The sequence below is a fragment of the Aotus nancymaae genome, unplaced genomic scaffold, assembly GCF_030222135.1.
Source record: "Aotus nancymaae isolate 86718 unplaced genomic scaffold, 86718_ANA_hifiasm-v0.15.2.pri h1tg000102l, whole genome shotgun sequence".
NCBI classification, from domain to species: domain Eukaryota; kingdom Metazoa; phylum Chordata; class Mammalia; order Primates; family Aotidae; genus Aotus; species Aotus nancymaae.
In genome coordinates, this window is record NW_026988517.1 from 1,043,169 (window position 1) to 1,060,077 (window position 16,909).

At 40.9% G+C, this 16,909-nt stretch overlaps 1 protein-coding gene across 14 annotated transcripts in view; it reads left to right on the forward strand.

Moving 5' to 3' along the window:
* Positions 1-1,137: 1,137 nt before the first annotated feature.
* LOC110567215 (fibrous sheath-interacting protein 2-like) overlaps positions 1,138-16,909 on the forward strand; it is a 48,163-nt gene continuing 32,391 nt past the window's right edge. For 13 of the 14 annotated variants that reach the window (XR_010340143.1, XR_010340140.1, XR_010340144.1 and 10 more), the window contains exons 1-4: positions 1,138-1,576; positions 3,065-3,164; positions 12,206-12,402; positions 13,849-13,948. Coding sequence is in view for 10 of the 14 variants with exons in the window: in XM_064370169.1 (XP_064226239.1) it covers positions 1,544-1,576; positions 3,065-3,164; positions 12,206-12,402; positions 13,849-13,948 (430 nt within the window). In the remaining 4 variants the exon portion in view is untranslated. Of the gene's footprint in view, positions 1,577-3,064; positions 3,165-12,205; positions 12,403-13,848; positions 13,949-16,444; positions 16,851-16,909 lie in introns of those variants that run through there. The other variant, XM_064370177.1, reaches the window with a different exon arrangement.

Consider the following 16,909-nt stretch of genomic DNA (forward strand, 5'->3'; position numbering starts at 1 on the left):
AGAATTGCTGGACCAAATGGTAATTCTATTTTCACATTTTTGAGAAACTGCCATATTGCTTTTTTGTCATTTCGCATTCTTACCAACAATGTGTTAGAGTTCCAATATATCGGCCCAGGGCGGCAGCGGCGGAGGGCGGGGGGGCGGCGACGGCGGCGGCGGCGGAAGGGCTGGGCGGGGCCGCGGCGGAGGCGGCGGCGGAGGGCGGGGCGGCGGCGGCGGAGGGCGGGGCAGCGACGGCGGAGGGCTGGGCGGGGCGGCGGCGGCGGGCGGCCCAGGGCGGCAGCGGCGGAGGGCGGGGGGGCGGCGGCGGCGGCGGAGGCGAAGGGCTGGGCGGGGCCGCGCCGGAGGCGGCGGCGGCGGCGGCGGCGGCGGCGGCGGCGGGCGGCCCGGAGCGGCAGCGGCGGAGGGCGGGGCGGTGGCGGAGGGCGGGGCGGCGGCGGAGGGCGGGGCGGCGGCGGAGGGCGGGGCGGCGGCGGGGCGGCGGCGGGGCGGCGGCGGGAGCAGCGGTGGAGGGCGGCCCAGGGCGGCAGCGGCGGAGGGCGGGGCGGCGGCGAAGGGCGGGGCGGCAGTGGGGGCGAAGGGTTGGGCTGGGCTGGGCGGGGCGGCGGAGGCGGTGGGCGGCCCAGAGCGGCAGCGGCGGAGGGCGGGGCGGCGGAGGTCGGGGCGGGGCGGCGGAGGGCGGGGCGGGGCGGCGGAGGGCGGGGCGGGGCGGGGCGGCGGAGGGCGGGGCGGCGGCGGCGGAGGGCGGCCCAGGGCCGCAGCGGCGGAGGGTGGGCGGTGGCGGGGGCGGAGGCAGCGAAGGGCTGGGTGGGGCGGTGGAGGAGGGCGGAACGGCGGGCGGGGCGGCGGCGGCGAAGGGCGGCGGCGGCGAAGGGCGGGGCGGCGCGGGGCGACGCGGCGCGGCGGCGGGGGCGGGGGCGGCGGGGGCGGGGGCGGGGGCGGCGGGGGCGAAAGGCTGGGCGGCGGTGGGGGCGGTGGCGGCGAAGGGCTGGGCGGGGCGGCGGCGGCGGTTGGCAGCGGTTGGCGGCGGCGGCCCTGGAGGCGGCATCGCCCCCTGCCCGGTCTCCTCAGCGCAGCTGGCCGCCGACCAGGGCAAAGGCCGAGGCTACTGGGGCGGAGCGGTGGGCCGGGCGGCTGCGAAGTCGGCGGTGGCTGGCGTGGGCGTGGAAGCGACCGCCATGGCGTTCTAAAACCTAGCCACCCAAACCACAAACATTTAGGATCTCACAGTTTTTGCATCTTAGGAGTCTAGACACAGCCCAGCGTGAGCCACGCCCCTCCCCCTCAGGCGGCCACGCCCCTCCCCTCAGGAGGCCACTGCCTTTGTGAGGCCGCTGCTTTTGTGAGGCCGCTGCCTTTGTGGACTGCAGGGGGTAGAGGCTGCAGTCAGTCGTGAGGCCCTGGCTGTACCTGGTTGGGTCCAGATAGAGGGGGGGTTGGAGGCTGCAGTGCATCCTGAGGCCCTGGCTGTTCCTGGTTGGGTCCAGACAGAGGGGCAATCGCGTGCGAGAGGAGGAGAGTGGAGGGGCTTGTGCCGACCATGGAGCACAAACAGCAGTGCGAGTGCAAAGACGTGAGTGGCCGCAAGCCAGGCGGCATTTTTCTCTGGTGGCCACAGGCATGGTGGGGAACGGGGGCAGGGATTGCCACTCAAGCGAGGGTCGCGATGCTCCCAACTGTCCCGCTTCAGGAGGCTGCCCTGTTGTGGCACCCGGGGGCAGTGGCGGTGACTCAGACTGTACCGGCCGCAACTGGCAGGTGCGGGACGCCAGGGGAACTGGTGGCCCGGGAAGTGGGAGGACTTCAGGAGGCCCTGAACCCTGCCTGACTGTGTGATTCTTCTGTGTCTTTCGTTGGAGTGGAAGTATTGATCTACTTATTTTATAAGTCATACTCCCCTGTTTCTTTATACCTAGTGTTCTTTTATTGGATGCCAGATATAAATTTTACTTTGTATACTGAATATTTTTATGTCCTTATAAATATTATTTAGAATTTTTGGATGTAGATAATTTATTTGGAAACAATTTGATTATACAGGTCTTGCCTTTTATGATTTGCTGGTGGGGCCAGAGCCATGTTTAATCTGGGGCTAGTTGTTCCCTGCTACTGAGTTAAAACCCATCTTAGTTCTCTACTCAAAGCCTTATGACTTATGAAGTTTTTCCAGTGTAGCTTTACAGTGAAATATTTCTAGTGGGAATAGGCATATTCTTTACACCTAGGTAGGTTCCAGTGACTGTTTTCCCCAGTCCTTTAGGAAGGTCTTTACTGTAGTCTTGGGTAGTTGTTTTACATGTGCTAATCTATTTCTTGCTAAAAGTTTTGCTCTTGTTACCCAGGCTGGAGTGCAATGGCGTGATCTCGGCTCACCGCATCCTCTGCCTCCTGGGTTCAGGCAATTCTCCTGCCTCAGCCTCCTGAGTAGCTGGGATTACAGACATGCACCACCATGCCCAGCTAATTTTTTTTATTTTTAGTAGAGACAGGGTTTCCCCATGTTGACCAGGATGGTCTCGATCTCTTGACCTCATGATCCACCCGCCTCGGCCTCCCAAAGTGCTGGGATTACAGGCGTGAGCCACCGTGCCCGGCTCTGGGTTTTTTTTTTTTTTTCTATATGCATTTATCTTCTTTCTAGTACATTCAACAGTAGCCAAGATATTCACAAAGGGTAATCACATTTAATGTACTATATTATGTTTATGTCTGGTAGACCTGAATGATATTTGGGTAAGCCCTCAGGAATCTTCCAATTGAAGATGATTGAGAAATTACTTTAGCTCACCAGGGCAGCCATGGTTATGATACTCTATCTGATCAGAAACTGGATTAGTACTCTGACGATGTGTAGAAAGGCAAATTGCTTGTGTATTAAATGTATTCTTTGTGTTTGATCACAAGGGAAATTTACCCTTTGTTATTCTCTTATTTTTGTAACATTACAAGTCAAGACAGGACTGATAATCCATTTTTAATATATTGTGACATTTTAAATAAATTGTTTTACATTTCTAATGACAAGTTAATATTAACCAATACATTTTCTTTAATATTGCAGAAACAACACGTTCTTAAAAAAAAAGGGGCTGATTTACAAAAAATACAAGCTACCGGTGTCGAAAGAAACAAAACGGGGAAAAAGACGTTGAAGCATGAAGGTAAAGATGGAACACATGGTGAATGTGAGAACATTAAAAGATGATGTAGCTAAGTAGGAAATGCTTATCTACCTAAATATCCTTTTGTAATCCTCTGTGTATTTACACTCAGGCATTCTAAGAGGTGTGAAGTGGTATTTTATTGTGGTTTTGATTGTATTTCCCTGAGATTAGTCATGTTGAGCATTCTTTCATATACTTTTTTGTTATTTGCATGCCTTTGTTTGATAAATTTGTTTAGGTTTGTTCATGTATTTTGCTCATTATTTGTAATATCGTTTGTTTTTTTGGTTTTTTTGTTTGTTTGTTTGTTTTTGTTTTTTTTTTTGAGATGGAGTTTTGCTCTTGTTGCCCAGGCTGGAGTGCAATGGCGTGATCTCGGCTCACCGTAACCTCCGCCTCCTGGGTTCAGGCAATTCTCCTGCCTCAGCCACCTGAGTAGCTGGGATTACAGGCACGCGCCACCATGCCCAGCTAATTTTTTGTACTTTTGGTAGAGACGTGGTTTCACCATGTTGACAAGGATGGTCTCGATCTCTTGACCTCGTGATCCACCCACCTAGGCCTCCCAAAGTGCTGGGATTACAGGCGTGAGCCACCGCGCCCAGCCCTGTTGTTGTTTTTTCACCGTTGAGTTGTTTCAGTTTCTTACTTTGGATAGCAACACCTCATTAGACATATGGTTTATAAATATTTTACACAATTCTGAGGGTTGCTTTCTCACTCTGTGGATTGTTTTACAGCAATGCAAAACTTTTTAACACAATCTCATTTTTCTATTTTTGCTTTTATTGCCTGTGCTTTTAGTGCCATATCCAAACATATTGCCTAGATCAACATCAAGAAGCTTTGTATGTTTTCTCTTACAGTTTTATGCCTTAAGGCCTTACATTTATATCTTTAATTCATTTTTTGTTGCTTTTTTTTATATATGATGTGAAGTAAGGATCCGATTTAATTCTTCTGGCTGTGGACATACGGTTTTCCCAACAACATTTATGGAAAAAATTATCTTTCCCTATTGTTTCTTTTTTGTGTTATTATTAATTGGAAAATAGTTATTTTCTATATTTATATTGTTTTCTTTTATTTTTAATTGGCAAATAGTTATTTTCTTTATTAAGAAATTTTTATTTTATTTTAGGTTCAGTGACACATGTGCAGGTTTGTTTAACAGATAAACTTATGTCTTGAGGGTTTGTATTTCATCACCCTGGTACTAAGCCTAGTACTAGTACCCAATCATCATTTTTTCTGATCCTCTCCCTCCTCCCACCCTCTACCCCCAGGTAAGCCTCAGTGTTGTTGTTCCCCTCTTTGTGTCCATGGTGTTCTCATCATTCAGCTCCCACTTATAAGTGAGAAGATGAGGATTGGGATTTCTGTTCCTGTGTTAGTTTGCTAAGGACAATGGCCTCCAGCTCCATCCATGTTCATGCAAAGGACATGATCTAATTCTTTTCCACGGCTGCATAGTATTCCATGGTGTTTTAAAATATGCACCCTATTTTTAAAAACCTAGTCTACCATTTATGGCTATTTAGGTTGATTCCATGTCTTTGCTCTTGTCAGTAATGTGCTGCAGTGAACATACACATGCATGTGTCTTTATGATAGAATTACGTATGTTCCTTTGGTTATATAGTCAGTAATGGGATTGCTGGGTTAAATGGTGGTTCTGTTTTCAGCTCTTTGAGGAATCATCACACTACATTCCACAGTGGTTGAACTGATTTACACTCCCACCAACAATGTATAAGTGCTACCTTTTCTCTGATAACTTGTCAGCATCTATTATTTTTTCATTTTAATACTAACCATCCTGACAGGTACAAGATGGTATCTTCACTGTGGTTTTGATTTGAATGTATCTAATAATCAGTAATATTGGGCTTTTGAAAAATATGCTGCTAACTGGATGTTTATCTTCTTTTGAAAAGTGTCTGTTCATATCCTTTGCCTTCTTTTTAATGGGGTTGTTTGTGGTTTTTTTCTTGTAAGTTTGTTTAGGTTACTTACAGATGCTGGCTATTAAACTCTTGTCAGATGCATAGTTTGCAAATATTTTCCCTATTTTGTAGGTTGTCTGTTTACTCTGTTACTAGTTTCATTTGCTGTGCAGAAGCTCTTTAATTAGATCTCATTTGTTAATTTTCGCCCTTGTTGCAATTGCTTTTGGCATCTTCATCACGAAACCTTTGCCAGTTCCTATGTCCAGAATGGTATTACGTATGTTGTCTTCCAAGGTTTCTATAGTTTGGGTTTTACATTTAAGTTTTTAATCCATCTTGTGTTGATTTTTATATATGGTATAAGGAGGGATCCAGTTTCAATCTTCTGCATATGGCTAGCCAGTTATTCTAGAACTATTTATTGAATAGGTTATCCTTTCCCCATTGCTTGTTTTTGTCAGCTTTGTCAAAGATCAGATGATTGTAGGCCTGTGTGTCTATTTTTATGCTAGTACCATGCTATTTTGGTTACCTCAGACCTATAGTATAGTTTGAAGTCAGGTAGCTTGATGCCTCTTGCTTTGTTCTTTTTGTTTAGGATTGCCTTGGCTATTCAGGTTCTTTTTTTGGTTCCATATAAAATTTAAAACAATGTTACCTTGTTCTGTGAAGAATGCTATTGGTGGTTTGATAGGAATGGCATTTTATCTGTAAATTGCTTTGGGCAGCATAGTCATTTTAACAATATTGATTTGTCCTATCTATGATCATACAATCTTTTTCTATGTGTTTATGTCATCTCTGATTTCTTTAAGCAGCGTTTTGTAATTCTCAGTGCACAGATCTTGCATCTCCCTGTTTAGTGGCTTTTCTTAAGTATTTCATTCATTTTGTGACTGTTGTGAATGACACTGCATTCCTGATTTGGCTCCCAGCTTGACTGTTTTCGGTGTTAAGAATGCTAGTAATTTTTGTACATTGATTTTGTATCCTAAAATTTTCTGAAGTTGTTTAATAGTATAAGTAGATTTGAGCTGAGACTGTGGGATTTTCTAGATATGGAATCATGTCATCTGCAAACAGGAATAGTTTGGCTTCCTCTTTTCCTATTTGGATGCCATTTCTTTATTCATTTATTTATTTATTTATTTATTTATTTTTGATTGCTTGATTGCTCTGGCCAGGAATTCAAATACGATGTTAAAGACGAGTGGTAAGAGAGGCCCAACCTTAACTGTGCCAGTTTTCAAGAAGAATGCTTCTAGCTTTTGCCTATTCAGTATGATAATGGCTGTGGTTTATTATAAATGGCTCATTATTTTGATGTATATTCCTTTGATACCTAGTTTCTTGGGAGTTTTTAATATGAAGGGATGTTGAATTTTACCAAAAGTCTTTTCTGTGTCTATTGAGATGATTATGTGTTTTTTTGTCTTTAGTTCTGTTTATGTGATGAATAACATTGATTGATTTGTATATGCTAAACCAATCTTGCATCACAGAAATAACACCTACTTGATTGTGGTGGATTAGTTTTTTGATATGCTGCTGGATTTGGTTTGCTAAAAATAGTTATTTTCTGGATGGATAGTGGCTCCTGCCTGTAATCCTAGCACTTGGGAGGCTAATATGGGCAGATCACTTGAAATCAAGAGTTTGAGACCAGCCTGGCCAACATGGTAAAACCCCATCTTTACTAAAAATACAAAAATCAGCCAGGCATGGTGGTGTACACTTGTAAGCCCAGCTACTCAAGAGGCTAAGGCAGGAGAATTGCTTGAACTCAGGAGGTTACAGTGAGACAAGATCACACCACTGCACTCCAGCTTGGGTGACAGAGCAAGACTCGATCTCAAAAAAAAGGAAAAAAAGAAAGAAATGGTTACTTTCTATGTTTATATGGCATAATGGAATGTTTCATTGCATGTGTATATTGTGGAATGATCAAATAAGGCTAATTAGCATCTATGTATCTATATCTGTATCTCACCTCAAATATTTATTTATTTTTTTGTGGTGAGAACATTTGAAACGATTTAGTTTAAAATACCCATTGGGTTTCTTTGGCATCCTTTTCAAAGATCTGTTAACCACAGATATGTAAATTTATTTCTGGGTTTTATATTCTATTTTGTTGGACTATAGGTCTGTTTTCATGTCAGTATCATACTGTTTTAGTCATTGTGGTTTTGTAGCATACACTATTTTGAATCAGAAAATGTTATGCCTAATTGCATACCTTTGTTCTTGCTCAAGATTGTTTTGCCTTTTCAGGATCTTTTGTGGTTCTGTATGAATTTAGGATTTAAAAAATATTTTTGTAAAGAATGTTATCAAGAATATTATTAGGATTGCAATGAATTTGTAGGTCACTTTGTGTAGTACAAAAATTTTAACAATGTAATTTTTCTAATTCATGAGCCTGAGATGTTTTTCCATTTATCTGTCTTTTAAAACTTCAGTCACCAATGGGTTCTAATTTTTGCTGTACAAGTCTTGTATCCCTTTAATTAAGTTTATTTCTAAGTATTTTATTGTTTTTGTAAGTGGGCTGGTATTTCTTTCTTAGTTTTGTCTTTGGGTAGTTTGGTCACTGAAAATCAATTGATTTTTTAGTGGTGATTTTGTATCCTGCCACTTTACTGAACTCATTCATTCTAACATTTTTTTTAAGTGAGTCTTAAGGTTTTCTATGTATGTGATTATGTCATCTGCAAATAGAAATAATTTTACTTCTGTACACCAAATTGATCTAACAGACATGCACAGAAATTAGCACTTAACTGAAGAATGCCACGCATTCTGCTCAAACATACATGAAACACTCTGTGGAAGAGATCATACGCTGGGTTACAAAAAAAATCCCAAAAAATTTAAGATCAGGCCGGGCGCGGTGGCTCACGCCTGTAATCCCAGCACTTTGGGAGGCTGAGGCAGGTGGATCACGCGGTCAAGAGATCGAGACCATCCTGGTCAACATGGTGAAACCCCGTGTCTACTAAAAATACAAAAAATTAGCTGGGCCTGGTGGCACGTGCCTGTAATCCCAGCTACTCGGGAGGCTGAGGCAGGAGAATTCCTGAACCCAGGAGGCAGAGGTTGCAGTGAGCCAAGATCGCACCATTGCACTCCAGCCTGGGTAACAAGAGCAAAACTCCGTCTCAGAAAAAAAAAAGAAAAAAAAAAAATTTAAGATCAAAATAATTACATTTATATTTTCCAACCACAATGGAACTAAACTTAAAATCAATAACAGAAGAAAAGCAGAAAACTTAAAATCACCAATAAATTAAAACTAAACAACACATTCGTTAGAAACCATTAGGTCAAAGAGGAAACCAAAAGGGAATTTTAAAATTGTCTCCAGGCAAAACAAACAAAACCCACAACATACCCCAATCTGTGGAATGCAACAAAGACAGATCTATAAGAGTAGTTTATAGCAATAAACACATAGCATTAAATAAGAAGATCTCAATTCATCTAACTTTACACCTCAAGTAGCTAGAAAAAGAAGAAAGTAAGTCTGAAGTCATAAGAAGAAAAGAAATAAATATTGTCATAAATAAATAAAATAGAAAACTTAGAAAGCAATAAGAAAAATAACAAAACTAAGAATTGATTGAAAAAAATAAAATGGGCAAACCCTTGGCTAGACTAAGAAGAAAAGATGAATCACAAACAAAAAGGTACATATTAATATATCTTTCAAAAATAAGAAGGATAATAAGGAACTCTTATAAACAGTTATATACTAACAAATTGGATGAACTAAAAGAATTGAATGGATTACTGGAATCATAAAACCTACCAAAACTGTTCAGACCCTCTGAACAGTTCAATAATGAAAAAGGAGACTGAATCTGTAATCAAAACGTTTTCAACAACAACAACAACAACAACAACAACAACAACAACAAAAATTGCCAAGGACCAGAAGACTTCACGAGTAAATTCTATCAAAACATTTAAAGCATTGTGGAAGACAGTGTGGTGATTCCTCAAGGATCTAGAACCAGAAATACTGCTTTACCCACACCATCTGTAAACTATATTTTCCAAAATTGTGGAATTTTTGTGTTTTGTTTCTGTGGGTTTTTAGTAAGTTAGTTAGTTAGTTTGTTTGAGATGAAAGTCTCATTCTGTCTCCCAGGCTAGAGTACAGTGACAAGATCTCAGCTCACTGCAACCTCCTGGGCTCAAGGGATTCTCCTGCCTCAGCCTCCTGAGGAGCTGGGATTATAGGTGTGTGCCACCACACCCAGCTAATTTTTGTATTTTTAGTAGAGATAGAGTTTTGCTGTTGGCCAGGTTGGTCTTGAACTCCTGACCTCAGGTGATCCGCCTGCGTCAGCCACCCAAAGTCCTGGGATTACAGGTGTGGGCCACGTAACCTTGCTGGGTTATGGTTATATTTAAAAATTCTGTTGTGCCAGCTCCAGTGGTTCATGCCTGTAAACCTAGAACATTGGGAGGCCAACACAGGTGCGTTGCTTGTGCTCAGCAGTTTGAAACCAACCTGGGCAAAATGATAAAACCCTGTCTCTACCAAAAATACAAAAACTTAACCAGGCATGGTGGCACACATCTCTGGTCCTAGCTGCTTGAAAGGCTGAGATGGGAAAATCACTTGAACTTGGGAGGCAGAGGTTGCAGTGAACCATGATCATGGCCAGGGCACTCCAGCCTGGGCAACAGAGTAAGACTCCCCCTCAAATATTAAATAAGAAAATATAAAAAATTATTTTAAAATAATAACAGCCTTCCTGCTCTATATTTTACTCTGAATGTACAATTCAACACTGAACATTTTGATGTTAGTTGTCCTGCTTTTCATTGGTTTCTGTGTATTTTTTACTTTCCCTCTTAGAATCCCTGTCAATGTTTTCTTCCACGGTTTTTACAGTGTTAGGTCTTATGTTTAAATCCATCCTGGATTTAGGCATGGGCAAGGACTTCATGACTGAAACACTAAAAGCAATGGCAACAAAAGCCAAAATAGACAAATGGGATCTAATTAAACTTTTGCTGTGCAGAGCACAGCAAAAGAAATAATCCTTAGAGTGAACCGGCCACCAACACAATGGGAAAAAATTTTTGCAATCTACCCATATGACAAAGACCCAATATCCAGAATCTACAGAGAACTTAAACAAATTTACGAGAAAAAATAACCCCATCAAAAAGTGGGTGAAGGACATGAACAGACACTTCTCAAAAGAAGACATTTATGTAACCAACAAACATATAAAAAAAATACTCATCATCTCTGGTCATTAGAGAAATGCAAATCAAAATCACATTGAGATACCACCTCATGCCAGTTAGAATGGCCATCATTAAAAAATCTGGAGACAACAGATGCTAGAATGTGGAGATATAGGAACACTTTTACACTGTTGGTGGGAGTGTAAATTAGTTCAACTATTGTGGAAGACAGTGTGGCAATTCCTCAAGGATCTAGAACTAGAAATATTTGACCCAGCAATCCCATTACTGGGTATATAGCCAAAAGATTATAAATCAATCTATTATAAAGACACACGCACACGTATGTTCATTGCAGCACTCTTTACAATAGTGAAGACTTGGAACCAACCCAAATGCCCGTCAGTGATAGACTGGATAAAGAAAATGTGGCACATAGACACCATGGAATACTATGCAGCCATAAAAAAGGATAAGTTCATGTCCTTTGCAGGGACATGGATGAAGCTGGAAACCATCATTCTCAGCAAACTGATACAGAAACAGAAAACCAAACACTGCATGTTCTCACTCATAAGTGGGTGTTGAACAATGAGAACACATGGACACAGGGACACAGGGAGGGGAACATCACACAGTGAGGCCTATTGTGGGGCTGGGGGGTACTAGGGGGAGGGATAGCAGGTGGTGGGGGAATTGGGGAGGGATAACATTAGGAGAAATACCTAATGTAGGTGACAGGGGATGAATGCAGCAAACCACCATGGCATATGTATACCTATGTAACAATCCTGCAAGGTCTGCACATGTACCCCGGAATTTAAAGTATAATTAAAAAAGAATCCCTTTCAATGTAATAGTTACATTGGTGCATGTTTCTTGCATTTCTAACTTTGATAACAGTTTTATTTTTAATTTATTTGAATTAGTACCAGAAAATTAAATCTCTAGTCATTGACATTGTTGATTTTGGTAACATTTATATTATATATTTTTAATTTATTTGAATTAGTATCAAAAAGCCTCGGCTTTAAATCTCTTTTCATTTATGTTGTTAAATTTTCTTTATAGCTAAGTATGTGATATGATATAGGACATTTTTAAGTGTTTCATGGATATGCAAAAAAAAAAAAAAAAAGTCTGATTTCTGTCTGAGGGATGCAAGTTTTTTTTATTTTTTGAGACACAGCCTCACTCTGGCACACAGGCTGGAGTGCAATGGCATGGTCCTCAGCTCATTGCAACCTCTGCCTTCCAGGTTGAAGCAATTCTCCTCAGCTCATTGCAACATCTGCCTTCCAGGTTGAAGCAATTCTCCTGCCTCAGCCTCCTGAGCAATTGGGATTACAGGCACCCTCCAGTATGCCTGGCTAATTTCTGTATTTTTAGTAGAGACAGGTTTTCGCCATGTTGCTCAGGCTGGTCTCGAACTCCTGACCTCTGGTGATCTCCCCACCTCAGCCTCCCAAAGTGCAGGGATTACAGGCACTAGCCACTGTGCCTGGCCTTTCTTCTTTCTTAATGAAAAATGTGTTTAAGTAATTTCTCATTTCATATGATAGGCACTGTGATCTTTTGGTAGATAATAATGTCAGGTTAAGAAAGCATCTTTCTATTTCTAACATGTAAAACTTTCTTATTAGTGGTGAAAGTGGACATTTAAAAATATGTTTTATGTGTCTGTTAAGACTATGATATTTTATTGTTAAAACAACCACACACCCTTGATTAAATCAATTTTATCTATCATGTGTTTTTCTTCTTATACATGTGTAGATTAAATTTACTAACAATTTATTCAGGATTTTAACATCTAGGTTCTTGAGAGAGGTTGGGTTATAATTTGCTTTTCTCATAATATCCTGATCTGGTCGGTTCTAGACAGAGGGGCAACCACAGGCAAGAGAAGGAGAGCGATGGGGCCCTTGCCGACCCTGGAGCCGTACCTCCGCACCTGCTTCAAGCCTGCCCATGTCACCATCACCAAGGCAGATGCCATCCTCCTGAGGGCAGATGCACAACAGTGCCAACACGGGACTCACTGCAAGCCAGGTGGCATCTTCCTCCGGGGGCTGCAGGTATGGTGGGGAGTGGGGGCAGGGATCAACACTCTAGCAAGGGTCTCAAGGATCCCAACTGTCCCACTTCAGGAGGCCGCCCTCTTGTCACGCCTGGGGCTGGTGGCAATGACTCAGACTGTACCAGCCACAACTGGAAGGTGTGGGACGCCAGGGGAACTGGTGACCCGGGAAGTGGGAGGACTTCAGGAGGCCCTGAACCCTGCCTGACTGTGTAATTCTTCTGTGTCTTTGGTTGGAGTGGAAGTATTGATCTACTTATTTTATAAGTCATACTCCCCTGCTTCTTTATACCTAGTGTTCTTTTATTGGATGCCAGACATAACTTTTACTTTGTATACTGAATATTTTTAAGTCCTTATAAATATTATTTAGAATTTTTGGATGTAGATAATTTATTTGGAAACAATTTGATTATACAGGTCTTGCCTTTTATGATTTGCTGGTGGGGCCAGAGCCATGTTTAATCTGGGGCTAGTTGTTCCCTGCTACTGAGTTAAAACCCATCTTAGTTCTCTACTCAAAGCCTTATGACTTATGAAATTTTTCCAGTGTAGCTTTACAGTGAAATATTTCTAGTGGAAATAGGCATATTTTTTACACCTAGGTAGGTTCCAGTGACTGTTTTCCCCAGTCCTTTAGGAAGGTCTTTACTGTAGTCTTGGGTAGTTGTTTTACATGTGCTAATCTATTTCTTGCTAAAAGTTTTGCTCTTGTTACCCAGGCTGGAGTGCAATGGCGTGATCTCGGCTCACCGCATCCTCTGCCTCCTGGGTTCAGGCAATTCTCCTGCCTCAGCCTCCTGAGTAGCTGGGATTACAGACATGCACCACCATGCCCAGCTAATTTTTTTTATTTTTAGTAGAGACAGGGTTTCCCCATGTTGACCAGGATGGTCTCGATCTCTTGACCTCATGATCCACCCGCCTCGGCCTCCCAAAGTGCTGGGATTACAGGCGTGAGCCACCGTGCCCGGCTCTGGGTTTTTTTTTTTTTTTTTTCTATATGCATTTATCTTCTTTCTAGTACATTCAACAGTAGCCAAGATATTCACAAAGGGTAATCACATTTAATGTTCTATATTATGTTTATGTCTGGTAGACCTGAATGATATTTGGGTAAGCCCTCAGGAATCTTCCAATTGAAGATGATTGAGAAATTACTTTAGCTCACCAGGGCAGCCATGGATATGATACTCTATCTGATCAGAAACTGGATTAGTCCTCTGACGATGTGTAGAAAGGCAAATTGCTTGTGTATTAAATGTATTCTTTGTGTTTGATCACAAGGGAAATTTACCCTTTGTTATTCTCTTATTTTTGTAACATTACAAGTCAAGACAGGACTGATAATCCATTTTTAATATATTGTGACATTTTAAATAAATTGTTTTACATTTCTAATGACAAGTTAATATTAACCAATACATTTTCTTTAATATTGCAGAAACAACACGTTCTTAAAAAAAAAGGGGCTGATTTACAAAAAATACAAGCTACCGGTGTCGAAAGAAACAAAACGGGGAAAAAGACGTTGAAGCATGAAGGTAAAGATGGAACACATGGTGAATGTGAGAACATTAAAAGATGATGTAGCTAAGTAGGAAATGCTTATCTACCTAAATATCCTTTTGTAATCCTCTGTGTATTTACACTTGTTACTCCTTTTGTGCCAGACACTGTTCTAGGCATTTCTGTATTACAGTTCAAGTTGAAAAGTAGGCACATATGTAACAATTATAACAAATTATAACAATCTCATCAGTTGGCTCAGGGGACAGGCTTGCCTGTACTGTAGTTCCAACCAACCTCCCTATATTTAAAATAACTACTGAAATGATACAAACTTGTACCTAAGATAACTGCTCTTATATAGCAACATTGTGTTCTATTATACTGCCAACCAGTAAGAAAGGGTGAAGGTAGAGAATTAGGGAAAAAAAGAAGGAACAAATAAATGAAGAGAGAAAAAATGAAGTAAGTTTACAAGGAGAAATGGCTTTGCTATGCCCAGTCTCTACCAGTTTCCTTTATTTATAACATTATGAAATTACAATGGTTTTTTCTCTTCTGATATTAGCTACAATTTCATGGCCAGAATGCAGAACTGTAGACTTGATTTAACTATCTTTGATTGTGTATGATCAGGAAAGAAGCTGATTATTTTCCATGCAGCTTCATCATAGTATCCCATGAAACCCATTTCGAGGTCAGAGCTTTCCTGTGTCACTGCAGTAGATTAGCAACTAGCCTTTGTTGACTTTTTTTTACCTGCCTCAGATCCATTTTGTACTGTTGCTTGTTATGCTTAAAACTCTGTTCTGATGGTTTCTTCCTCCACCGTTAAAACTATTACCTATTGAATGAAGCTCTGACTGTTTCAGCAAGCATTTATCAGCATCTAAAGTTCAGTACTTACCTAACTTTTAACTTTATTGAAAGATGAAATGTAAAGTAATGTGATTCATATCAGCCTTGGGTGTGAGCGGTTATGTATAGCTACTCTCCAGTCTCAGTGAAGGGTATATGTGTCATTGTAGTCTTCTTGCGAATTTCAGAAATACACAATAGTGACATCACACGTCATACATTTTTAGAGGTGCCCCTATTTCCCATGCACCATAATCAGGTCTTTCTGGTTTCCATTTCATCATAGCGTCATGAGTGTGAACTCAGAACAGTGTCACATCCTCTATACTCTTACGAGAAATTTGCCCCACACACTTTTGCAGCTGGTGATTCTCCAGGCAGAGTTCAAAGTGAATTTCCTGCTGCAGCTCCTTATCTTGTCTCTGTATTTTTTCATTCTCAGAAAATATCTCAAGGCATTTATTTTGTTTTTTTAAATCATCCTAAAGCAAAATGGAATATTTTGTGCAATTACGTGTACAATCACATGTATAGATTTGTGTAACCTCGATCACAATCACATATAGAACAGTCCAATATTCCAAAAATCTCCCTCACCCTGTTTATTTGCAGTCACACCCTCCTTCTCCCAACTAATAATCCCAAATTACCTCTGGGATTATTAGTTATGTTACCTCTGGGATTATTATCAAATAGTGCTGTGTTCTCATGGATATATTTTTCTGTTGGAGAATGTTATGTAAATAGAATTTTACATCATTTGACTTCATGAAAATGGCTTCTTTTACTCAGCATAATACCCCTGAAATTCATCCAAGTTATTGCATGTGTCAATAGTTTGTTCCTTTCCGTTGCATGGATCCCTCAGAGTTTGTTTATTCATCCTTGAACTGAAAGAAATTTGAAATTTGGTGTTGTTTCCATGTTTTGGTGATTATGTATAGAACAACCAGAAGTACAGTTGTCATTTGAACATTAAGGGCTGAGAGTTGGAGCACTGACCTCCTGCACAGTAAAAAACTTACATTTAATTTTTGGCTGCCCAGAAACTTACTAACAGCTCATCTCTGACCTTACTGATAAGATAAACTGTGGAGTAACATATGTTGTGTGTGTTATATATATTATATACTATAATCTTACAATAAAGTAAACTAGAGAAAAAATATTGTTAAATTGAGAAAGTCATAAGGAAGAGAAAATGTATTTACTGTTTGTTAAGTAAAAGTGGATCATCATTAAGGTCTTCTCATTGTCTTCATGTTGTAACACCTCTGGCCAATGAAAGCTCCTTAATTATAGCTCTAGTGGTATTTCTGGCATGATTCTAGTGGTGTTTGATAGCTCTTCTTGCTACCTGGGAAAACAGGAGGATTCTAACTTATCTTGTATGAATCTAGGTGCTTTGGCAACTTTGAAAATATAAAGTGATCACAGATTGATGCATTTATCTGTATTTATGCAAATACTTCATTTTCTTTATTATTGTGGCTTTAAAATAAGTTTTAAAATTCAGTGGTTTGAGTTATCCAATGTTTGTTGTTATGCCAAGTTGACTTCATTATTCTAGAGCCTTTGCTTTCTATACAAATTTTAAAAACTTGTCAATTTCTACAAAATAGCTTGCTGCTATTTAGTTGGGATTCACTTTTCATTTATTTCTCTCTGTCTAGGACCTTCAGTACAATGTTGAACAGCATTGGTGATTGTGTACCTCTTAATATTGTTCCAAAACATAAGGAAATGTGATACATATTCATTAGAATACCATATTGTATTTATTATATTATTTTTAATTATATGATGATTACTATATTATTAATGTAATGGTCAGGATAATATTATATTACATATTATACATGATATTTATAATTTGTTTTATGATTCTTGCATATTTGTTCATGGGGGAATTGGAAAAATTTGTAATTTATTATAATATCTGTAATGATATTTTGTATCAAGTGATTCTGATGTAAATGTATGAGATAGAAAATGTTCACTCTTCTTTAATTTTTTGGAAGGGTTGTGTAGAATTAGCATAATTTCTTGCTTAAATATTTAGCACAATTCAGAGGAGAAGTCTCTTGAGTCTGGAGCTTTTTTGTGGAAAAGTTTAAACTTCCTCCTTAATTTCTTTG